The sequence below is a fragment of the Ceratotherium simum genome, chromosome 9, assembly GCF_057802395.1.
Source record: "Ceratotherium simum simum isolate JZ-2026a chromosome 9, ASM5780239v1, whole genome shotgun sequence".
In the NCBI taxonomy this organism is placed as follows: Eukaryota; Metazoa; Chordata; class Mammalia; order Perissodactyla; family Rhinocerotidae; genus Ceratotherium; species Ceratotherium simum.
In genome coordinates, this window is record NC_141908.1 from 67,576,341 (window position 1) to 67,603,279 (window position 26,939).

General features: G+C 37.9%; 1 protein-coding gene across 4 annotated transcripts in view; it reads right to left on the reverse strand.

The window, feature by feature from the left end:
• Window positions 1–1,136: 1,136 nt before the first annotated feature.
• HIBCH (3-hydroxyisobutyryl-CoA hydrolase) overlaps window positions 1,137–26,939 on the reverse strand; it is a 97,481-nt gene continuing 71,678 nt past the window's right edge. For 3 of the 4 annotated variants that reach the window (XM_004426735.3, XM_087435488.1, XM_014784686.2), the window contains exons 9-14: window positions 24,945–25,031; window positions 20,048–20,106; window positions 19,238–19,319; window positions 8,135–8,254; window positions 4,207–4,240; window positions 1,137–1,270 (exon numbers count right to left, since the gene is read on the reverse strand). In XM_004426735.3, coding sequence (XP_004426792.1) covers window positions 1,155–1,270; window positions 4,207–4,240; window positions 8,135–8,254; window positions 19,238–19,319; window positions 20,048–20,106; window positions 24,945–25,031 — 498 coding nt within the window. In that variant the 3' untranslated portion in view covers window positions 1,137–1,154. The remainder of the gene's footprint in view (window positions 1,271–4,206; window positions 4,241–8,134; window positions 8,255–19,237; window positions 19,320–20,047; window positions 20,107–24,944; window positions 25,032–26,939) is intronic. The other variant, XM_087435489.1, reaches the window with a different exon arrangement.

Below are 26,939 nucleotides of genomic sequence, written 5' to 3' on the forward strand. Positions count from 1 at the left end.
GGTATTTCTATTTTGAACAAAAGTCCTATTGTTTTCAATGTTTTTCTCCTGATCTGAACTGTGTACGGACAAATAACCACTCTCACACAAAAGTCTGATGTAAATTGCAGAAAGCAGAGTGTCTCTATCTTAAGAGACTGGAATTTCCTAATTCCTCATTCTGCCAGATTAGCAAATATTGCGAACAAGAAGAAAGAATGCTTTCACTTTTGCCATAGGAAGGGATTCTGATTAACTTTAGGCAAGGCCAAAGTTGAGTTAATAATAATGGAGAGACAACCTCATAAAACCTTTTCTCTTTGTCTGAGATTTCTAATATTATAAAAGGAACACTTCTGCTATAGTAACTCATAATTATTTTAAAATAGATTATGGAGAAAATTCTACAAAGCATTAACATGGTATCCAAAAAAATTTCAGGATTTTTATTTTTTATAATCTATACATAAGTTTATTTAATCAACATATAAACCACATACATATAAATCACTACCCAAAGGCAAAACATGAAGTTCCCATTTCAATTAGATATACAATCAGGGGTGGCTTAATGACAGGGATACGTTCCGAGAAATGTGTCATTAAGCGATTTCATCATTGTGCGAACTTCATAGAGTGTATTTACACAAACCTGGATGGTATAGTCTGCTACACACCAAGGCTATATGGTACTAATCTTACAGGACAATCATCATATATGCAGTCCATCGCTGACTGAAACGTCGTTATGTGGAACATGACTACTAACTCGAGAATCTCTGAAGACCTTCAAATTTTCCCATCTTCTAAAACAGGTTGGCAAACTTTTTCTGAAAAGGACCAGACAGTAAATATTTAAGGCTTTGCAGGCCTTATGATCTCTGTCGCAACTACTTAAAGCAGCCATAGATAATATGTAAATAGAGGAGTGTAAATAGATGAGTACAGCTATGTTCCAATAAAGCTTTATTTATGGACATTGATATTTGAATTTCAGGTAATTTTCACATATCATGAAATATCAGTCTTTGATTTCTTCCCCCAACCATTTAAAAATGCAGAAACCATCCTTAGCTTGCGGGATATATAAACAACAGGCAGCAGGCTGGATTTGGACCACGTGCCGTAGTTTGCCAACCCCTGCTCCAAAATATTACCTTAAAAATCCAGTCACCTCAAAATTTCAAATCATTGCTTCCCAGAGATTTAAAATAATTATTCAAATCTTCATCAGTAACTTCTTTTAAATCAGCTGGTTTCCACTTTGGACTCTGGTCTTTATCTATTAAAACTGTCAAGAGAAGACATAAGAAATGTTAGTACATGTCTATCTGGTATTAAATTTTAATTACTGAATTGACAAAAACTATCTTGTACTAGGCATATTTTTCTATAGCACATTTTTTTCTGCAAAGTTTAATTTTTGTACATGTTCAATTTTTCTTCTAAATTAGGCCCCCATAGAATTTGGATGGATAGCAATGTACTGATGATGACACGTGTGGTAACTTTCTAACCTGCTAAGCCTGATGCCTCTAGCTTGAACCTCTAGCTTGAATACAGCCTACTGAACAGATCCAGTAATTTAAACCAAAGAACTCTTTTTTCTTCTTCAAACAAAATCCTAAATGAAATTTCCCTGTTATAAAACAGCTAAAACCAGAGCTGGTGTGGTTTAAAGGAAAGGTGGGGGAAGATGGAGAGCCCAGATCTGCCTTCTAACCTCCTCCACATTGAGTTGAGAGGAAAATTACTTAACGGTAGAGGGAAGGGGACTTTATACATAATTAAATGTGGATACTGCCGTTTTGCTGAATCCTCTAGTTCACACAGCTCTGAATTAAAATACCAGACCACCTTCAGGTTATCATGAAACTCTACTCTTATTTCAGTGTAGTCATCACTTAGTGTAGCCACATAGTATCCTCACAGGATTATTAGTGTGAGACAATCTGTAACCTCTCAAAAAAAAGGGAAGGGAATGTCAATTTCCTGGTTGTGATAGTATATGATAGTCATACAAATGTTACCATTTGGGAAAGTGGGTGGAGGGTATGCAGGATCTCTCTACATTATTTCTTACAACTGCATGTGAATCTACAATTATCTCAAAAAAATTAAAAAAAAAAAGAAGAGGGAAGGAGCCTATACTTACTATGGTTGTGGCAGGGAATTTCAACCATGCTTAAAAAGTGCATAATTCTTGTGAAGAATGAAAATATTTAAACATACAAGCTCTTCAGTGAACCTAAAAACCAAATTTAGTACTAAAAGGCTAAATAATTAAAGAAGCAATCTGGGAGCCAAGGAAGTAGGCTGCCTCAGGAGGTAGAGGGAAGGGGGGCTTCATGCATAATTCAGTGTAGATACCGGAGGTTTTTAAGGTTTGGTCTCCTAACTAAGAGATTGCAGTATCACATCAGTGGTGATATTGAACACCGATGTTATGATCCCTGCCAATTTGAAAATTCTACATTCCCTGGACAGCATAAATAAAAACAATCCTGGAACATTTTTTCTACAAGAATCTCTTCCCTTCTAAGCTCTCTGGCCGATGGTATCTACCTCCTTGACAGTCCACTGGAAAATAAAAGGAAAAAGAATATTTATCAAATCTGCATGTTATTTTATTTCAAAGTAACAAACTTTTTTACCTAGCATAGATATAACAAGTTCTTGCCATGTAGGCAGCTCAGGTTTTTCAGAAGGTCTCATGAGGCACCCACTCAAATTCCATTTGGTAGCTCTTAGTTCTGCTAAGATATTTTTTTTTCCCTTCTATAACCAGGAAGAAATTTATTCTAGACATTAAGAGTAAGAATTTGTGACAACCATTCCCCTAATTTGCTAGTTTATTTTATCTAATATGCTAACATATTCTATAATTAGCAAATTGTAGCAAACATTTGGTTATGTAAGAACATCAAACAGTTTTACCCAGAATAGATACTGCTCTCTGAATAAAGAGGTTATGCTGAAAGATGAAGCAATATACTTTCGTGTCATTAAAAAGTAGCTTGATAAGCACCAGTGTCATGAAGCAGAACTCTGACGCTGCTTGGTTTCAACTCGTTTTCCTTAAAATAACTGACAGTGTATCTAAAAACAATATTTTTCTTTTTTAAGTTTAAGAAGGGCTGCTATAACATATAAAGAATACTTTCACAAACCAAGTAACCCAATGTAACATACCCTCCTAAAATCAGAGGTCTAGGCTCTGATCCACATGCAGCAAGAATTTGCAGGGAATTGGTGGAAAAAAATGCATATTTTACTTGGTTTCTATAAAACATAGAACCATCTCCTCTGACTCAACTCCATGTGCTCTCTAAAAGGATTTGAATCCACTGCTTACTTCTGATGATATGTCATGCCAAAAATTAAGAGAATTCTACAACAGTGGCCACTGTTTATAGAAGCTTACAACTCAGAGAACATAACCTTCTATTCAGATACAGTATATCCAGAGTGTGTACTATACTAAGTGATCATTAAAAACACAAGAAAATTTGGTATGCAAAATACATGCAGAGGGAAAGAACTTACTTTATACAACATAAATAACAGCTATTATTTATAGGGATATGGGTTTACACATAAAAAGAAATTATTGCAAATTTTAGGAACAAAAAAATCAACTGCTTTACTTGCTTTTTCTAAATATGCAGACTTTGGAGATGAGAAGCAAAAACAGAAATTAATAAGAACATTAGCAGATGTTACTAATTACGTCATATGGTTTTCCTCAACGTCAATGTTTAACTGTGTAGGTACAGGCAAGGAGGTGGACAGCAGGGTTCGACACTGCTGGGATTCTGCCAGGCCAGTACAAAAGAGAGAGGAAGGGCAGGGGACTTGAGGGCTTTCTGCCTCCCTCATTCAAGGGAATAAATGCACCTTTCAAAGGCTTCAGCAGCAGAATGAGTTTACAAGCTCATGCTGCATTTAGCAGAGGCAGTCCATGCAACTGTAGGAGCAGGATTGCCTCTTACATACAAATTAGGAAGCAATGACCAGGTTATGTGCATTTTTTAAACAATATTGGTTTCCAAGACTGATCTTCCCTTATAGGTCAGTTGGTGATATTTAAAAAAAAAACCAAACTTTACAATCTTTATAGAACTTTAATCTTCACTAATAAAACCGCTATCATCTTTGATTAACAGTATATGCTCACAAATCCTATTTCCATAATAGCCAGGAAGGAAACAACCATTTATCACTTACCTGCCCTAACACCTTCATGAAAGTCATGGCCTCCCTGAAAGAAAATCGAGATTAAATGGGAGATTTCCAGGCATCCTTATTGCTGGTGATCTCCTATCTCTCCCACCCACTTTAGCCTCCCATTCCCATGTCCACAACCTGAAGCATGACATTCAGAGACTGGACCACCTCTGATAGCCCACTCTGATCACCCCCTCCTATTCTTATTTGCTCAAGTATCTCCAATGCTGCAAATCCCTGGTCTTACTGAGCACCGCTGATCCGACTTTCTCACCATTTGTTTTGGCTTCACTTTGCTCTTCACCCAGCCCAGTTTCCCCAGTCCATTAATGTGGTCATTTTTCCTTGAAAATGCCCTCACTCCGTCAAGCCTTCTTCTCCCCTTTATTCTGTCCTGGCAAAATCCCAGCACCAGCTGAGCCCTACTATTTACCTCTGCCTGCATTCGAGCAGGTAAATCTTGCTGCAGAAAAATCATACAACTGTGACTGGTTTCATTAAAATTCATGATCACAAATCTCAAACAGGCATGTTCTCTTCTCCATTCTCCAAGATAATGATTTAAACTGTCTTCTGCCTCCTCAGCCTCTACCCCTAGCAAACTGTACTCTCACCATATTCTCAGCTAAGGATTTAAACTTCTACTTCATAAAAAAAAAAGAGAAGCCCTAAGACATAAACATTCTCTTCTTCCCACCACTAAAACACCTGCAACCCAACTACAGCCATCTGCACGCTGCCTTTCCTTTGCAGACTATGGAGGAAGGGACCATCCATCCTTCTTTCAAGGGCCAGTCCTCCCCTGCATGCCAGTTCACATCCCCTCATACCTTCTCAAGGGAAGTCCTTGAGAAGGTTCTTCATTTCTTTCTTTTCCTGGCATCATTAATGTAGGCAGTAGAACTTAGTGGCTGAGTGCATGCAGTCCAATGTCAGGGTTCACCTCCTGGCTCTACTACATAGTAACTATGTGACCTTGGACTGGTAATTACTCTAACTCCCAGTTTCCTTATATGAAATGGCAGTATCAATACGTCCATCATAGGATTATCTTAATCCACATCCCAGCACAGTGTCTGACACACAGTAAGTGTTCAGTAAATGTTAACTATTATTAGTACCATCAACAATGTTTTTTCTCTATTGGATCATTCCCAATCATTTATAAAACATGTTCTAGTATCTTCCAGCTTACAAAATAAAAAAGGAACCTCACTTGATTCCACAGTCCCAGGTTCTATCCTATTTGTTTCAAGAAGAGCTGTGTACACATAGTCTCCACTTCTTCACATCCCATTTACTCATTTCCTCCCCAACTTACCACACTAGAACTTCTGCCCCAACACTCCTCAGAAATGGCTTGCCAAAATCACCCATAACCTCGATGTTGCCAAATGCAAACGATGCCTTTACTCTCACCTACTAGACATCTGGCAGGTCTCCCTCCTCCATGAAACACTCCTCTCTTACTTTCATGAGACCGCACTCTCCTGGCTCTCCCACCTCTGTCCTTTTTCTTTTCCACTGGTCTTTCTCCTCTAGCCCACCTCAAAAATGTTGGAGTCCCTCAGAGCTCAGATCCAGGCTCTCTAATTTTCCTTCTCTACTATCTTATCCATTCTATACTCCACACATAAGCGCCTGAGGGATCAATTCTGTAATATACACAATCATGTCACTCCTCTACTCAACCACACCCAGTGGCTTCCCATTTTACTCAGAACAAAAGCCAGAGTCTTATAAAGACCTTCAAGGCCATACAGGCTCTGCACAGCCTTTCCCTACCCTGTTAGCTCTGACCTTATCTCTTTCTCCCTCACCGACCACTCCTGCCCCACTCCAGCCACAAGGCCTCCCAGAGGTTCCTGGATACCTCCGAGCTTTGTATTTGCAGCGTCACTGACACTTGCACGGCTTGCTCCCTCACTTCTTTCAGGTTCTCACTCAACATCTTCTCAGTGAGGTCTTCTCTGGTCATAACTAGCTACAGGTTCAACCCCTTGTCCCTCTATATTCCATATCCTCCTTCTTGCTTTACTTTTTCTCCTTAGTACATATAATCGTATACTACATAGTTTACAAATTTATCTGTTTACAGTCAATCTCCGCCACTGCAAAGTAAGTTCGACGAGGGCAAGGATTTTGTCCGTTTTGTTTACCTATGTATTCCTGGTGCCTCTAACAGTGCCTAGCACATGGTTAGCCATCTTATTTGTAAATAAATAAATCTCCAAATTTTTTGTAAATGGTGCTAATGTCTTTTAGACTTAAATCTCTAACCCATATCTCTAACTCCTAAATGCATTCTTTCCCTCACATCCATCATCAAGGCCTATCAAGTCTATCTCCTACATATGTCTCAAATCCATTCACTTCTCTCCATTGCCACCATCCTAGTCTAAGCCACTACTATTCTGCACCTGGATTACTGCAATAAACTCATATCTGGTCTGTACATCCACTCTTGAACCCCTCCAACCCCATCTCCATTCAGCAGCAATTACCTTCTTAAAACAAATCAAATCAAACCACCCCCTGCTGAAACTCAAGAGCCTTCTCAACATACTCACTTCTCAACCTTCCAGTCACAGATGAGCTGACATCTCAGGGATGTCTTTACTGACCTACTAATTTAAAGCAGGTTTCCCTTTGCCTCCCCCACTCCCTCCTGTCCCAGCATCATTCTCTTCTATCACCAACCCTGTATGTTTCCTTTAGAGCACTTAGTACCATTTGTAATTATTTTACTTGTTCTTTAGAGTCTCAGTAGACTATAAATTCCACGAGAACAAGGAGCACGTCTTACTTTCAACAACATAACACTTTGCACAGTGCCTGGCACATAGCTAACATATTTGCAGAGAGAATGAAGGAAGGGAATCAATCTAGGCAGTGCACTAAATGTAGAGTGAAGAACACAGACTGTGTGAGGTATACTGGGCAGTGGTCAAGAGTGCAGGCCCTGGAGTGAGACCACCCAGTTTCACACGCTGTGCCTCTGTCACTTAATAGCTGCACCACCTTATGCCACAGTTTCCTCATCTGTAAAATGAAGACAATAGTACTTATCCTTCTAGAGATAGTGTAAGATTTAATGGAGAGAACGCATATAAAGTGCCTAGCATAGTACCTGCTCATAATAAACAGATCTCAGCTGCCATTTACAGCCTACCAGGAGTGACTTTAAGATGTAACCAACAGAGCTTTATTTATGGCTAGATGAACTACTTCAAATATCTTAATAAATATTTCAAGACATGAAAGTCCATTAGGGATGTCTGCTTTCTAGTTACTAAACAAAATATTTCCTTTAGGCCATAATTTTATTAATCTAAGGGCCCCTCTACACAGGATACAAAAGGGACAATTCTGCTAAGAGTTTATCATCTGGAAGAAGAAATCACTATGACTCTGAAATATTCCATGAAATCAATAATATTCAGTGTGATTATTGTCTATTTTAATTGTATTTACAATGGTACTTTACAATGCTAATCTATTAATTAAAACATGTAACAGACTAATAACTTCCATTTGTGCAATTATTTTATACACACACACACACACACACACACACAAACACACTCCTTATGTTACTAATGAGGGAATTCAGCTTTAGAGAGTTTATGCTTCTCGCCCAAGGTCAGAGACCAGGCCTGAAAAAATGGCTAATTTCTATTTTGAATTCCACATGAGGTTAGAGGCCTTCTTACACTTACATGCAATTTCATAACTGCTGTTTCATAAAGGCTTAACAACAATCTGGGAGCAATACTTCCACACACCTTAAGCTAATTGGCCTGTTGTGTTTTCATAGAGTAGATTTACAGTTTCTTGTTTATAGTTTTCTGTATTTTACATGTTCCACAATGAACATGCATTACTTTCATAACTAGAAAATGACAATACTTTAAAAAAAAATTCTTACCATACAAGCTTGACTCAGCCGATATTCCATAGTTAATACTTCTTGCAAGGTCTTTGAGGACCCCTCCATGAGTTGTCTTAGTGTGATCTTTAGGGATGTTGGAGACATTTTATTAATCACCTAGTAGAGAAAAAAATTTACTAGTTTTAGCCCAACAGTTCCTTTATTGTCTATAATAAACTAGCTGAGTTTTGATAAAAATCATATTAAAACTTGCTCCTTAACAGTACTTTCATATGACAAAGTCTCATAAAAGTAAGATTATGCTTTAGCCTAATCCTGCCAAAGCACCAAACAAAAGTTTTCTAACCTGCTACAATAACAAAACAGATCATTTCACAAGTGGAATAAATTCTATACCTATCACTTAAGTAATAAATCTACATTTTGTAGCTTGCCTAACATAAATTACGTTCCCAACTAGGCAAGCAGTGATTATGCTTAAGTAAAATTAATACATATCTTACAAACCACTAATATATCAGAGGACATTTCACTTTACAATATAAAGAAGGGGAAACTGTGGAATTACAGTAGCTCTTCCTTCCCACTATGTGACTCTCGAGAAGTATCTTAACTGAATTACAGTCTTCACCTGTAAATAAAGCCACTTACCTTGAAAGTAAGGAGAGAAAACAAGTCCAAGTACCATGAGGTGGTCTTTTATAGTACTTAAATATTTAATAAAATAAGAACTATAGGCCTGACTCCCATGTGCTTTTCCCTTTGATTTTGTTTCGTATTCTTTCACTGTATTAAATCCTAGCCATGAATATGACTATATGCCTACAATGCTATGCCACTTCCTTTTGCATTAGAGTGAGTTTAGCAAAGTCATTGGACACAAGGTCAATACACAAAATTTAATTTCAATTATATTCTATAGATCAGCAAATAGAAAATGAAATTTTAAATTTGATGCATTTACAATTGCATCAAAAGCCATTAAATATCTAGGAATAAATCCAATGAAAGATGTGCAAATGCAAGTCCTCTATAAAGAAGATTATAAGACATTATGGAGAGAAATTAATGAAGACCTAAATAAACAGAGCAACATACCATAGTTATGAAATGGAGGATTCAACACCTGCTTTCCTTTTGGAATCTGGAACTTTGTTACGTGCTAGCCAGAGAGTACCTACATAACCACTTTACAATGAAAACCTTCACATGTGTTGTCTCAACTAGTTGCTGGAGGAATTAAAGCAAGTTCTGTGTGACTCCACTGGGAGAAAACTCTGGGAAACTTGCACCTTGTTTCCTCCATGTGCTTTTCCCTTTGATTTTGCTTTGTATTCTTTCGCTGTATGAAATCCTAGCCATGAAAATGACTATATGCTGAGTCCTGTGAATCCTTCTAGTGGATCACCAAACCCAAGGATGGTCTTGGGGACCCTTGAGATAGAAGGCAAATATCCATTGCCTTTTAGTTTCCAATGCTATTGAGAAATCTGAAGCCTTAGTATGTGACATGTTTTATTCTCTGAAAGCTTGAGGGGTAGCCAAAGATTTCTTAAACTGGACATAAAAGAACCATAATGGAAAAAAAAGAATAAGTTGGATTACAGTCATGCACCGCTTAATGATGTTTTTGCACTGCTTAATGATGTTTTAGTCAACAACGGACCACATATATGACGGTGGTCCCATCAGATTAGTACCATATAGCCCAGGTGTGTAGTAGGCTATACCATCTAGGTTTGTGTAAGTATACTCTTTGATGTTTGCACAATGATGAAATCACCTGATGCATTTCTCAGAATGTATCCCCATCGTTAAGTGATGCATGACTGTACACTAAAATTAAAAATTTTCTTTCATTAAATGATACCATTGAGAGAGAGAAAAGGCAAGTAACAGATAGGAGGTAGATATATGTAGCACATATACTAGATAAAGGACTTATATCCAAAGTATATAAATAATTCCTACAAATTAAAAGTAGTAATAAAAATGATTTAACAGGCACTTCACAAGAAATGATACACACATGGCCAATAAATATATGAATATATTTTATATAATGTTATATATATATATATATAAATGATACATATTAGCCATCATGGAAATGCAAATTAAAACCACAATGCAATGCTGTTTTATACACATCAAAATGATTAAAATGAAAAAGACAAATATTACCAAGTGTTGGTGAGAATGTGGAGCAACTTAGTATGCTACATGAATGTAAATCAGTACAACTAAATTAGAAAACTATGTGACAGTAACTACCAAGATGAATAGAATGCATTATTAAATTAATTGAACAAAGAGCCGATTAGACTGAGTTGGTTTTATTTTATTTATTTATTTTTTTAATGAACTGGATTGACTAGGGCTGGGCCAGGCAAAGAGCAGCTAAGAAGTACTGGCTTCAGATTTACCATGCTCAGGTTTCTTAATTGATAGTTTACTGGCTCCCACCCCATTCTGCTAGTGTTCCCACTCTGTGAGGATTTCACCAGTTTATTTATTTATTTATTTTTTCCCCCCAAAGCCCCATTAGATAGTTGTATGTCATAGCTGCACATCCTTCTAGTTGCTGTATGTGGGACGCGGCCTCAGCATGGCCGGAGAAGCGTTGCGTCGGTGCGCGCCCGGGATCTGAACCCGGGCCGCCAGCAGCGGAGCGCGCACACTTAACTGCTAAGCCACGGGGCTGGCCCCTACACTGAGTTGGTTTTAATGTTTTACTAGCCTACAAGCAAACTAAAACCTAATCCTATAATGCCCCAAGGTTAAGAAATCAAAATCTAAAGACAATCAATCATAAACAGCCAACTAGGCTTTCCCAAATGATGCAACCATTTAAGCTACAGCCAATCAAATAATTTCCCTGCTTTGCTCACGCCTCTTCTGTATAACAGTCTTTCCCCTAGCTCCTATCAGTGGAGCTTTTCTAACCATTTCCAGTTTGGTGCTGCTGGATTCAAATCAATTTTTGCTCAAACAAACTCTTAAAATTTTTAATATGCCTCAGTTTATCTTTTAACAACATATCTGACAACTCTGCAGTAGTACTCCTGGGTATAGACAGAAATGTGTATCTATGTTACCAAAAGACATAAACAAAAATGTTCATAGCACTATTTGTAACAGTAAAAACCCGCAAATAACCCCAAATGTCCATTAACAGTAGAAATGAATAAATAAAATGTGACCTATCACACAATGGAAGATATAGTAACAATGAAATGAACAAACTACTGCTACGTATAACATGGGTGAACCTCAAAAGTAAAATGTTGAGCAAAATAAAATAGACACAAACTATATGATTTCATTTATATAAAACTCAAAAACAAAATCTATGGTGTTAGAAGTCAGCATAATGGCTATCCTAGGGGAGAGGTAGTGACTGGAAGGGACACGAGTGGAGTGCTTCATAATTTATTCTGGGTGTTATGGTCATGTTGTGAAAATTTTTGAGCTACCTATGTATCACTTTATTTTTCTGTACTTCAAAAAAATGAATTCTTAAAATATACATACACTCGGGAAAAAACTCACTGAATTCAAGCTGACAAGGCCCCTCCCAAGCTGGCTCCAATCATCTTTTTGGCCATATTTTCTGATACTTTAACTCCTCGTTCCCTGCTCTGCATTTTCCAAACATTTGTCCTCTGAGTATGTGTTTTGTTCTGCTTGGAATACCCTTTGACACTTGACAACTCATTTCCATCTTTTAGACTCTGCTCAGATGTCTCCTCTGTGACTGTTTCAGACTCCTTCCATCATTTTCTGGACACCCACAATAACTTGGGCAAGCCTCTATTTTAGCAGCACATACCATACTGTATTACAATTGTTTGTTTGTGTCTATTCTACTTGATTGTGAACTCTCTGAGAACAGGTACCAGATTTTCATTTTTGCACCTCAGTGGCCAGCACAGTACCCATTCATTCATTCATCATAGCTACCATGTGAAATGTTCTGTGATAGGTGTCTGGAAATACGAGTAAGCAGGCTTCTCAGGAGCTTATGGTCTGCCATAGATAGCACTCATTAAAGCAAAAAACAGAAGCAGTAGAGAGACAAGAACACATAATGAGACAAGGACAAGCAGATAGAGATGCACAGATCTTTATGGAATAACACTGCCATTTTTATGGTGTTTTACAACATTGCTACTAAAGATCTGAAGCTGTGTTGTGTTGTTTTAAGGCTTAAATGGGAAATATCTCTTAGCATTTGTACTTGGGGTTGAATGAAATTAAATAGAAGGTAGAATTCAATCCACAATAATAAGTTACATCACCTATTATTTTAAAATCAAGCAGCGTAAGCCACTGTTAACAGCCTGTGTTAGATAGGTCTTTGATTTTTTAACTAGTTTAAATCAACCATAGTTAAGAGTTACATTTTGCTATGAATTGTGATTATGTTTCTAAATAATCACCTTATACATTATGTACTTTATCTATAAATCTTTTCCAGAAGCGTTCAGATTGACAACAAACCAACAAAAATACAAAATAACTAAACTGAACAAGTCAGCCTACTTCACTGAATACTGCAGTTTCACAGAGATATTTTATTTTTAAATATATTTTCACCATTCTGAAGGGTCATATTATTACACAAAGACCAAATAGCACTTTAAAGAAATGGGTGCTAGTATTTTTTTTTCCTTATCTACAGTAAAAGGCTTAGAGCCAGTCCAAGAATTCTTTCTGCTACCTTAAGACTTTTCCAGTAATTTCTTAAAAGCATTAACAATTTAAATAAAATGAAGATAGCATCTAAAGATGCAAGCACTCCTATTTCATGATATCCTAAATGCTCATGATAGCGTTTAAGGGTCACTAAGATCCACGAGTAGACTGGAAAACTGTTTTCTCTTCCTGTCTACATAAATTGATGTATTTTCCCCTTAAGGTTTAGTATACTCTTTCCCCAAAGGCACAATGTATCTATCAACACTGCCATTAAATTACACCATTACTCTTATTAATAGCAATTAATAGAAGAGTGTAGTGGGTACCTTCAGCAAATATAATACCCACTTCTATAGGTCAAACTGTTTTTTAACATAATTTGGTATGTCATTTTATTTTTTTAAATAATTAGCTTTACTAAAGTGTATTTACATATGATAAAATTCACTCATTTTAAGTGCACAGTTCTATAAGTTTTGATAAATGAATACAGTTGTGCGACTAAACCCACAATCAAGATACAGAACATTTCCATTACCCTAAAGGGTACTCCTTCCCTCAACTCTACTCCTGGGCAACTGATCTGTTTTCTGTCTCTATAAGTTTTGCCTTTTCTAGAATTTCATATAAATAAAATATATAATAAGTAGTCCTTTGTGTCTGCCTTCTTTCACTTGGCATAATGCTTCTGAGATTCATCCACGCTGTTTCATGTATCAGTAGCTTGTCCCTTCTTACAGTTGAGTAGTATTTCACCGTATGAACACATCACAATCTGCTTACGTGTTCCATAACTAATAGGGAGTGGGTTGTTTCCAGTTTTGGGCTATTATAAAGTTACTATGAACATGTGAGTACAAGCATCTGTGTGAACACATTTTCATTTTTCTTGGATAAATCCCTAGGGGTGGGATTGTTGAGTCTTACAGTAAGTGTACATTTAACTTGATAAGAAACTTCCAAATTGCTTTCCTGCCAGCAATGTGTGAGTTGTATGTGCTCCACATCCTTACCAACACTTCATGTTGGTACTGTCAACCTTTAATTTTAGCCGTTCTAATGGATGTACAGTGACATTTCACCATGATTTTAATCTGCATTTTCCTAATGATGAAAGATCTTAAGCATTTTTTCATGTGCTTACTGGCCGTTCATACATCTTCTTCAGTGAAGTGTCTAGACTTCCCGTTTTTTAGTTGTGCTATTTGTATTCTTATTATTAAATTCTAAGAGTCTTTATATATAGTGGATTAAAGTCTTGTTATCAGATATATGCTTTATAAATATTTCCTCCCAATCTGTGGTTTCTTCATTTTCTTGACAGTGTCTTCCAAAGAGGAAAAGTGTTTAATTATAATAAGATCAACCTACCAATTTGTTTCTTTTGCAGCTCCCGCTTTTTGCATTAAAAAAAAAATCTTGGCTAACCCAAAGTCACAAAGATTTTCTCCTATGTTTTCTTTTAGACGTGCTACAGTTTTAGCTCCTACATTTAGGTGCATAATCCATCTTGAATTGCATATGGTGTGAAGGAGTTCAGAGCGTGTCACTCCAAGATATGCTGCTTTGGCATATTGATTATTTTGAGTTAAAGGCACTTGAGAAACACTAGGTGTGAGAAGAGCACTCTGAGCCCCCTTTCCTTCCTGAAAGCAGGAGACAAAACTCCTGTGAAAGGTACCTGCCCTGTACCAGGAGGAAGGAAGACATCCTTATCACCAGAGACAGGGAATTTGGGGCCAAGAAATCTGTACAGACCTTGTTAAACTAACCCTTATCTTCCTAGTTACTTCTTTACCATTTACCATCCCAGGCCAAACTCCTTTGTCTTGTCAATTTTTCACAAATTTATTGTTTCTTTGTCTAAAAGGTATAAAGCTTCTTGCTCTGGTCACTTCTTCAGGTCTTCATTCTCTTGCTGCAGAATTCTTCTCTTCTCTCATGAACATGTAAAAAAATTAGTAAAATTTGTATGCTTTTCTGTTAATCTGTCTTAAGTCAGCTTAATTCTTAGGCCCAGCTGGAGACCCTGAGAGGGTAGAGGAGAATTTTTTTTTCCCCTATTGGTGCAAGCTAAGAGTCAAGTAATTTTTTTTCTTGCATATGGATGTCCAATTGTTCCAGAACTACTGGTTGAAAAGAACATCTTTTCCCCACTGAATTTCACTGAGAGTTCAAAGCAGCCTTTACTCTAGTATTAACTTTCCCCTACTACTAAAGTGTAAACCTTCTGGCTGATGGGAACATGAACTCTTCCCAGACCTGTATGAGTCTTGTTAACTGTCCAGACTATTGCTTTCCTGTGATTCTTTCCCTGGTCTTGTGGAGTTTCACCCAAAACATGTATAGACCAATATTCTGGAAATTCCTGCATGAAGAAAGCTGAGTCAATCTTAGGGCTCTGTCGTTTATTTCCCTTCTCTCGGGAATTACAGCCCTGTGCTGCCTGCACTGTCCAATGTCTGCAAGCACTTGTTTCATATGTTTTGTCCAGTTGTTTACAGCAGGAGAACAAATCCTGTAGCACTTAACTCTTCATGAACGTCATTTTATTTTTAAATAGTACAGTATATGGGTAATTCTCAAAGCTTACAGAAAGATTAGCAATCTTCTAGGTTTAACTTCTCTTTTTAATACTTTGCTGTACTTATTTCTTAAAATCTATGCGCTGATTATCATTCTTAGTTTTCCTATTTCTTCCTCAATTTTTCAGTGCATGAATTCTTTACAGAGGGCTGTCATATTCTTGCATGTTAACTTCAAGTATAAAACTGAGTTTCATTTACTCTTCACACAAAATGAATATTTTAAAACCAAACAAATACTAAATCTCATACTGGTGATTAGAAAGAAGAAATTCCAAAGAATTTTAAGAGTTTTCTAGTACCTAGAAAAGAAACGTATATGCCCTCTCTCTAAGCCTTTGACACAATAGGCTATCCTACAATAACCAAGAAAATACCTAAAGACAAGTCAAAAGCAACACTGGTTTCCCAGGACATTTGTTCAGGACCACCTTCCTGGACACTAACGGGACCCACTGCTCCCTGCTCTTGTTTCTCTGTCTCTCTGGCAGGGACTTCACGTCCCAAAAGGATTGGTAACCCATTTAAATTCCTTGCATTGGCCTAGGGTCCTTGCTGAGAGTCTAGGGGTAAGGGGGGCTTGGGGGGAATCTCAATCTCCTCTATTGGTACTCCTTTGATTATTGATATCACTTATAATTCTGGAAAAGAAATACTTCTCTCTCATTGGCCCTGAAGAACCTTCCTTACTTTGGCAAGCCTGCTAGTCTCATTACCAGAAAAGGGAGATTGAAACAGGAGAGCATTTCCTACAACTCAACACCAAAAATCAAAAGCTCAATTAAAAAATGGGCAAAGGACTTGAATAGACATTTCTCCAAAGAAGATACAAACGGCCAACAAGCATATGAAAAGATGTTCAATATGACTAATCATTAGAGAAATGCAAATCAAAACCACAATGAGATAATACTTCACAGCCATTAGGATGGCTACCATCAAAAAACAGAAAATAACTGTTGAGGATATAGAAAAATTGGAACTTTCGTGCACTACTGTTGATGGGAATGTACAATGGTGCAGCTGCTATGGAAAACCATCGGGAGGTTTCTCAAAAAATTAAAAATAAAATTTCCAAATGATGCAGCAATTCCACTTCCAAGTATATATCCCAAAGAATTATTCTTTATTATAAGAGTCATACAGCATCATTATTCACAAGAGCCAAAAGGCAGAAGCAACCCAAATGCCTATTGACGGATAGATAAACAAAATGTATTATATACATACAACAGAGTATTATTCAGCCTTAAAAAGAAATAAAATTCTGGTACATGCTATAACATGGATTATCCCTGAAGAGTTATGCTAAGTGAAATAAGCCAGTCACAATACGACAAATGCTGTATGACTCCACTTACGCAAAGTATTCAGAGTAGTCAAATTCATAGAAACAGAAGTAGAATGGTGGTTGTCAGGGATTGGAGAGAAGGGGAAATGGGAAGTTGTTGTTTAATGGTTATAAAGTTTCAGTTTTGCAATATGAAAATGGTCTGGAGATTGGCTGCACAACAATGTAAATATACTTAACAATACTGAACTGTACACTTAAAAATGGTTAAGATGGTAAATTTTATGTTGTATGTATTTTACCACAATAAAAAACATGAAAGCACCACAATTGGAGTCTTTGGTTAAGGTTTCCCTAATGTAAGCTACCCACCAGGGTATTTAAATAGCCCATTAGCTTACATGGATTGTTTGGCACCATGAACAACCTACACCAAAAGAGGGACTTAAAAGATCTGATTAATTCCAACCTTAAGCATTAAAAAAAAAGTTGTATTAGAACTTGGAAGGAAAATCTAAGAAGAGAAATGAGAAGCCATAAAAATAAGGTACTATAAAAATTCCATAAGTTGTAAAGAATTAACAACCTCCCCATATTTGTTATTTTTTTAACGCCATATGTTAGCCTACAGTGATTAGCAGTAAAAACTTTAAAAATCTAAAGAAAGGATTTAAAAAACATATGTTTTTATTTAATGTTTAGCAAGTATGTTGAAAAGATTATGTCCTTCCCCATGAACAATCTCGGAGAGAAAGGAAACTCCCCCTAAGGCACCGAGTAGATGGTTGCAACTTGGAACATAAACATAGACTAGATCCTTGAGACCTGCAGAAGGAAGACAGGAGTCCCTGAAGAGCGCACAGGGGTTAGGAGCAATCCTAGAGGCTTACTGACTGACATACTTTCATCTTCTTTAAAATTTAATCTGCAAATCTTTCACCAAAGCACTATCAACTATCTTCTCTCTCAGGGTTTTTTGGTATATGTTTCTGGTTGACATAATTAATAATTACGTCATAATTAGGACTTCTGTATCTAAGCTCTGTCAGGGAAGCCTCAGTGGGAATTTTTTGATCTCCACATCATGTTATTTCCAGCAAATACTAATATTTTGGAGCCACATTCATTCACAAGAGCTATAGGTCAACTAAATAAAAATGAAAATCTGTCCTTAAAATGAGAGTGCTTATGGTGATCCTAGCTGCTATGGGTGGCTCACCAAATACCCTTTTCTGAATGCACAGCAGTCATATTGCCAGAGGAATGGACGGAAAATTGAAAGACCATCTGAGTCCTATCGCTCAGTTTTGGGGTAGGCCAGTGATTTTAAAATAATATGGTAAGTTGCATATCTCTATTGCTTTAAAGTGACATCATACAGCCTATGAGATAATGTGCTGCATGACTATTTTCAAATGAAAATACTAAGTGCATACTTAATTGGGCCCTATTGCTAAAAAAATAATAACAGGAATACTAGTCTCTATATTGCTCTGGAAACAAGAAAAGCAACATAGAGTCAGAATCTTTGAAACATAAAATTATTACTACATTTATGCAAACACTCCTAAAAGTTGTTAACAGTAACATTAATTTACTTTTGTGAGTTAGGGAACTATACGGCTGGTCTACCTACTCTAATTTATGCCTATCCTTGAAAGTTAATAGAATTCCAATACGTAACAAGATCCTAAGACATGAATTAACTTGGGATTTCCCCCCTTAAGCATACAGTAACAATGCGGAAATGTTTTCATCTTCACAAGAATTTACCTAAATTTTTTGTCAACAAGTTTTGTGACAACTGAAATGTTATAATTATACGTATTAATTGAAAAATACTATCAGAAAAAGACAAGCTAAATATCTTTTCTTTTAAGTATAAAGAAACATACTTTTTTCTTTCCTTTGTCTAGAAGTCTGAAATACTCCAAGTTTCATAATTATACGATAGTTCCAAGAATGTCAGTAACCCAATGTGCACTCATTTATACAAAAATGCTTTTCTTCCACTGTTACCAGTTGAGTCACATTGTAGAAAGATCAAAGTGTACCTAACACTGAGAAACACTGCTTAAGATTCAGCTATGGCTGTAGATTGGAGCATCTTGTTAGTTTAAAAAGAATCACTTTTTTATTAAACCTATGCTTAGCAAGACCATATAGTGATCTGCTGCATATTAAACAGAACTGATAGATTAATTTACAATTGCAATATATTATAAGGTGACAATTCTCCAGTGACCCAACTCTTCTAATAAAGCCACTTCTCCCACAGCACAAGGAGACTACTGGAGATAAAGCATACTTACTAAAGGCCTTCTCTGTTACATTCAAAGGACCTAAAAACAGCTTAGCTTTGTCATCAACATCCAACAAGTAGACCAGGCACTTGGGTTTAGGCAAAGGTTTTGGGCAACTGCTTTCTGAGGCTCAAATGAGTTCAGGAAAAAAAACTGTGCAGTGGGTTGTGTGACCACCACAGAGCTCTGACACCCCTCAGAGAGGCTTCCCTATCACAAGAATTCACCACGCTCAGGGAAGAAATGATCCCTATATTACCTTCAACTGCTCGAGGGCAAAAGATGAACCATCTTGCTGTAAATTTTGAATAATCTGTTCCACAGTATTGGCCGAGAACCAACTATAAAAAAGGAAACACATGATTTCACCAATGTGCAAGCAATTTCTTCTTTCCAAGATAGCAATGAATCTAAACACAGGCTTCCCCTAAACCTCATTTCAATAATGAAAAATTTTCCAACCTATTTTACAGGATAAAGAAATAGAACACTGCTTCTCTGGGTAAGGGTTTGCAGTCTACCTTCACTAATGCAAAATAAAGCCTAAATTTTCTCTTTTACTTTCTCGCATCTATTATACATAAATAAATGATATCTTAACTGTGAAAAACTGATGCTTCTAAAATGTAGAGATAGTTGTCTTATTTTCCAATAGTTTTCCTCCTCTTGTGTCCCTTAAGCCAGTCTGTCAACTTCTCAAATCACTGCACAAAAGCTTTTGCTGATCAGCTTGTTAAGATCTTCAGAGAAGATGACTTTACAAAGATAAAAGATAGTTAATTCAATTGTTATTTTCTAGCCTCTCTTCTCCATTAAAAAAAAAAAGAAAAAAGATGTTTTGCACTAACATGAATCAGGATGATACACTACTTAAACACAATGGATTTATTTCCCCCTGAAAGAGTGGGCAAAAAGCTACTTTCAAACGTAAGTGAAAATAAAAGAACTATGCTACCTGATCTCAAAATTTGGCTCATTATCAAACACAATATAATTACAATGTTAGCAAATTCTATTTAATATAGTCTTTCCAAAGGAATAGATGTAATTGAGATCTCTCTTTAAGTACCTGTTTATTTTGTCCATGTGTTCCTCAAGTATAAAAGACTTGTCTTGATCAATCTTGGACTGTTTGAAAACAAAAATCTTTTAATTAATTTAAGGTAACTCAAATCTTCTAAAAATCCCTTAAAATTTCATATTTAATGATACACTTTGTGATAGATTATCACTTTCAGTCAAATTACATCTAACAGTCTCATAAATAACCACCACCGTATGTTCAAAATTCAGACAGTATGTATTATTCCAGACTAGCTCTTAAAAGTGTCAAAGGCAAAAGATGTTCTTGTATTTTTATGTATATATCATAATGCATTATCATTAAAGTGTGTCAATAAATGTAAGGATTATAAGGGACCAGAGAAATCATCTTGCCCAAATTTCCATCTGGTATAGAAATCCCTACCACGTCCCTGACATCCCTGCAGCACTGACCTCCAGGGAGAGAAACCAGCACTTCACAAAGGAACTCACAAGCGCTTGAGCAACTATAATTACGATTTTTAAAAAAAAATTCTGGACCGGGGCCAGCCCAGTGCCGCAGTGGTTGGATTCGCACGTTCCGCTTTGGCGGCCTGGGGTTTGCCAGTTCCGATCCTGGGCGCGGACCTACTCACCGCTCATCAAGCCATGTTGAGGCAGCATCCCACATAGAGGAACTAGAAGGACCTACAACCAGGATATGCAACTATGTACCGGGGCTTTGGGGAGAAAAAAGAAAAAGAGGAAGATTGGCAACAGATGTTGGTTCAGGGCCAACTTTCCTCAAAAAAAAAAAAACATTCTGGACCGAAAATCAGCCCTCTCATGTTTACGGTTCTAGTTAATTCCTTTTCCACCTTAATCTTTTCTCTCACGGTGCAGTTTTGTGTCCCTTCACGATCCAGGTCCTTCTTACGCACAAGTTCCAGTTCATCCAGGTCATTCTTACAGTGTGGAAACACATACCTTAACTACAGGTGTGGCTGAATCACAGCAAAGTACAACAGGGCTCCACAAACCCTCATTTGTTTTGGATACAATGCTTTTACTAACAGGACTAACTCTGGGTTAGTTTTGGGGCAATCCTATTATGCTGCAGATTTACACTCAGCAGTTAGAAATTTTTTTTTAACTGGTGCCACTGTAGGCTGCATTTCTCCCAACCTGTCCTTGTGAATTTAGTTCTTTGGACTGAAATCCAAGATTTTCACTTATCTCTATTGTGACACTGTGATTTAAAATAAGAAATATATATTTGGTCTTGGCTCATATATTTGGTCTTTCGTTCCTGGCTCACAGCTCCCAAAACCCTTGGAATTTCCTAAACAGAGCATCTTTTGTCATAATATTTGGCCTTTTGTCCTGAACCCCCGAAACAAAGGTGAAATGGGTGTCTTTTGTCGTTCATAACAAACTCCTTTCAACGACACCATTGTTTATATTAATGGTGTGACTTTTGGAAAGTCCCAAAGGATGGCAGCTGGTTGCCAGGGGAACCAACCATGTGATTAGAGGGTTGCAACCTTCAGTCCCATCCCCCACCATCAACCCATCCTCCACTTCCCCATCTCCCTCCCTCCACCTCCAGTGAGGGAAAAGAAGATGGAGATTGAGTTCAATCATCAATGGCCAATGATGTAATCAATCATGCCTATGACAAATCATGCCTACGCCTCCATAAAAACCCAAAAGGATGGGGTTTGGAGAGCTTCCGGGTTGGTGAACACATCCATATGCTGGGAGAGTGGTGCACCCCAACATCATGGGGACAGAAGCTCCTGTGCTTGAGACTCTTCTGGTCTTGTGGTCTTGAGACCTCACCCTATGTATCTCCTCATCAGGCTGTTCGTTCATATTCTTTATTGTATCCTTTATAATAAACCAATAAACGTTAAGTGTTCCCCTGACTTCTGTGAGCCATTCTAGCAAATTATCGAACCCAAGGAGGGGGTCATGAGAACCCCAATTTATAGCTAGTCAGTCAGAAGTACAGGTGACAACCTGGAACTTGTGATTGATGTCTGAAGTGGGGTCAGGTGGGACTGAGCCCTTAAGTTGTAGGATCGATCTGATGCTAACTCTAGGTAGATCGAGTCAGTATTGAAATGAATCTTAGGACACCCAGCTGGTGTTGCAGAGAATTGCTTGATGTGTGGAAAACCCAAGCATCTGGTGTGAGAAGTGGTAATAGTGTGAGAGTAAAGGAAAACACGAGTAAAGGAAAATACAAGGATTGCTTTCTCCAACCATCTATTAAATTTCACATTGTTACTATTAAACAGATCACTCTAAACTCGAAGGCTTTTTTTTTGTGAGGAAGATCTGCCCTGAGCTAACATCCATGCTAATCCTCCTCTTTTTGCTGAGGAAGACCGGCTCTGAGCTAACATCTATTGCCAATCCTCCTCCTTTTTTATTTCCCCAAAGCCCCAGTAGATAGTTGTATGCCATAGTTGCACATCCTTCTAGTCGCTGTATGTGGGATGCCGCCTCAGCATGGCTGGAGAAGCGGTGCGATGGTGTGCACCCGAGGTGGGAACCCGGGCCACCAGTAGCGGAGCGCGCGCACTTAACCGCCAAGCCACGGGGCGGCCCCCTAAACTCAAAGGTTTTTTGTTTTCATCCATATTCCTTTCCTAATTTATTTTCTTTGTTTCAAATCAACTTGATCAAAATGCTGTCAACATTCTCATCCAAATCACTGAGAAAAATACTGAGTAAGACAAAGCCAAGGTGACTTTACCTGCAGACTAACACTACACATTTAACAGAACTCTTTGGTAAGGACCTTCAACCTCCACACACTATAATCCAGCCCATATTTACCCAACTTGACACCATGAGAGACTGTCAAATGTTTTGATGAAATCCTCACATGCTCTGTATTCATATTTATTGCACTGAGCATTCAGGGGCCCTGTCAATCTGTACTCATGTTCCTCAGTTCTGGGTAATTTTTTTGTACTATTTCTCTAAATAGTCCCTCCCCGCTATCTTCTCTGTTATGAATTCCTAATCATTAGATATTGGACCTCCTAGAATAATACTTCTAATTTTCCTTCCTGTCCATTTTCCATCTTATTATCCTTTGTGTCCTCTTACAGTCTCCCCCAACCATCAATTTTAACCTAATCTGTTATGGGTTTTTTTTTCCCTTTTGCTATCATATTTTAAATTTCTTTTTGTTCTTTGACTACTTCTCTTTGTAACAGCTGTTCTTACTTCACAGACTAAATATTTTCCTCTGATCTGAAGGTTTTTTTCTTTTTTTTTAAAGTTTCCTTCTTCTCCCTGCATTGTCTGCTTCCTTCAAGTGCCTTTTTTGTTTTGGCCAATCACTATTTTTTTTATGCCTGGAAATTCTTCTTTTTCTGTGTGAAGCACTAAAATTAAGAAGCTTTGTGTGTAATGTCAATTGCAGTGCTAGGACTGTCAATGTCTGATGCATGATAAGATGATCAGGCAAGGACCTGGAAGTTTTATTAGAGGGGTCCTCCAATATCAATATCTACAGGTTTTTTCTTTCCTCCAATGTATTGCTTTGGAGGGGGATGGTGCAGTGGGCTGAATGTTTGCATCTCTCCCAAAATTCATGTTGAAACCCTAATCTCCAATGTGATGGTATTTGGTGGCGGGGCTTTTGGGGTGTAATTAGGTCAAGAGGGTGGAGCCTCATGATGGGATTAGTGCCCTTAGAAGAGACCTGAGAGAGTTCACTTTCTCTCTCTCTGCTGTGTGAGGATACAGCAAGAAGGCATCCATCTGCAAACCAAGAAGAGGGCCCTCACTAGGAACCTAATCAGCCAGCACCTTAATCTTGGACTTCTCAGCCTCCAGAACTGTCAGAAGTGTTTCTGTTGTTTAAATTACCCAGTCTATGGTATTTTTGTTATAGCTGCCCAAACTGACTAAGATAGACGGTATGTGATGGTTCAGGAAGCCAACTAGGGAGAGGCTAGAGGTCTTCCCATCGAGTATGTTCTGCTCTTTTCAGTAGAGCACCTCACCTACCCCTGCCCTCAACCAGGTAGGGGCTGATGGTCTCTCTAAGAAGTAAGTCTCTATTTTTCTGCCAGGCTATGAAAGGGTAGCTGCTCCTACAGGAGGAGGACTTTTGGAGGCCTAGCTGCTCCTGATAAAAATTTTCAGAGATCTTCCTGTTTTTCTGCCCTACTCCACACCCCAGTCTTCAGAGGGACCTGGTACCTTAAAAAGGGTCTACAGCAAGAACTGGCTTGCTTTTTATTGGCTACCCCCACTGAGTGTTCTCAGACCTCAAGTAGCTGCCCTCATCCTTCTGCTTTCAAAGTTCCAAAATATTGACATCTCACGTCTGCCACTGTCTCCTCTTTTGTTCTATTTGTCTTTGTGGACTCACGCCTTTTTTATTCCTTTATTAAAATTTTAGCGGGGCTTTAGGAGGGAGCATGTATTCAATCCATCATGTTTAACTAGAGATCATGTAGCATTTTTATAGATTCTTGGTTCTTAAAAGAAAATTTAAGTTAGGCAACGTAAGCAAGAATTAAAAGTAAACATTGCAATAAACTTTATTATTATATTTAGAGATATACCAGAGTTTCACTTTAGCAGCTGCACAAATAGCATCAACACTGAACCTCTATTACGGAAATGTCCTAATGTTGTAAAAAGCCTCGTAAAGGCCAATCACAAGGCTATGCACTGAAATTCACCAGCAGTGAGAAGACGAGCTGTGCCGGCGCACAGTAAAGAAGTCATCTTCTTAAACGGCTATCCTAACTACTATGAAACGGCTATCCTCCCCATCAAGCTTTAAAGTAAATAAATCCCAGTACATTTATTTACATCTACAAACTATAATATTCACCAACTGCTAATTTTTCAATCATTTCCACTTTCCCATGAATTAAAATCTGAGGTTAGAACACCGACAAGATTACCTTTGTATGGTAAGTTTCTAAGACATCTGCAATATTTTCACTTGAAGGAGACTTCAGGGCTAATAAATCTTCTTCTAACATGCCCAACTAAAGGGGAAACAAAAAAGGAAAACAGATTTTTAGAAACACAGAAATTTTTTTTTAGAAATCTTATATTCTTTTTCAAAATCTCTGTCTTAAAATTATCATGCTCTCTCTTCAGCTGAGTCAGTGAAGGAAATTTTCACTGAAGTTGAATGCACATACAATCCCAAACAGCAAATGTTGCCTTGCAAGGAATGAATAAAGATAGAAGAAACTAAACGGGAGAAGTAGAGACATTCATTCTTTGTTTCCCTCTGGCTATTGAGCACTTGAAATGTACTACAACCAAAGATCTGAATTATAAATTTTATTTTAATTAACTAAAATTGACACATGTGATAATGGCTATTATAGTCAATGCACAGCTCTATAATATAGCCACACTTAACTGTCCACCTATGTCCTTCACATAACTATCTTATGCTCAGCTAAATGGGACTTCGTGTTTTTGGTGAGGAAGATTGGCCCTGAACTAACATTCTATTGCCAATCTTCCTCTTTCTTGCTTGAGGAAGACTGCTGCTGAGCTAACATCTGTGCCAATCTTCCTCTATTTTGTATGGGAGTCACTGGCAACAGCATGGCATGATGAGCGGTGTGTAGGTCCGCGCTCGGGATGTGAACCTGCGAACCCTGGGCCACCAAAGTGGAGCGCGCAAACTTAACCACTACACCACCAGGCCGGCTCCGAAATGGGACATTTTTACTATTTCCAAAACATAGCTAATGCTTTCCTGCCCCTGTGGGCTTGCTCATCAAATGTTTCCTCTATCCAGAATGCCTTTTCTTGACAATCCTCATCTTAAGGCCCAGCTGAACTGCAATCTCTATGAGAAAACTTCCAGTCCTTTCTTACAAGTACGCTCTGCCTCCTTTCAATCCATTGAGTACTTTCTTTGTATCTTGTTTGTACACTTATCATACTTTACTCTGTCAGATGAGACACATGGTTATTTATTCTGTACTCATCTCTAGCCCCATCCCCAATGAGTATTACTCCTTTCTGTTATCCCTATATAGGCCCTGTGAATGGCAGGCTACGCACTGCAGATATTATTACTGGGCAAGCTGACAAAGAAGGGAGAAGAGTGTGGATCAGCTCTCTCTCCCATCCTTAACTAAATTCCACTATAATCAAGGGTGTACCTCCAGAGCAGACAATGGAGTGCCCAGGTCTGCTTCCTGTTACAGCTCAAGGGAAGGATGAGACAGCCACCTACTTAGTGTGACTGAAGATGCCCATAATGCAGAGAAAGATTTGAAACTTTAAGCAAATGTGATGGAAAGCCCTCATAACAGTGTAGAGGAGACAAACTTCATTCATTTTTATAACATTCCTTCTCCTTATCCCCAAACACTCCTCCCTCAAGATCGGATATTCATTTGGAGATCCATGTGCTTCCTGGGAAGCTGATTTCACCCCACAGTTCCATGGATGGAGCACATTAGCTAGGACAGGCTAGTTGGTGTACTCCACCCACTCACGTGGTTCAGGGGAGATGTAAGCCAGTCCAATCAGAGTGAGCTAAGCCAGATGAAGGAGAATAAACCCCAAACCTCTTGCTGGGAATTCTGAGGCAAAACTACCTTGAATTAGGTTTTCTATTACATTTAACACAAGGAGTTTCAACTACTATGGTAAATCTGCTGTGCCATTTTGGAGATAGGAAAACTGGGGGCAAAAGAGGCTAAATTCAAGATAGGATTTAAACCTAGGCTGGCTGGCTGCATATTCTTTGCCATCACGCTACCCTGTGCTAAGAAAATTGACCATACTATTAAAAAGAAAAAAAAAAGACAAAGATAAGTAACATGTATCCCTTACAACAGATATCCTCATGAAAAGTTTTTAAGACCATATGTTACAAATGCAACTTTTAAATGCACTAGGGAAACTCACAACCAAGAGAA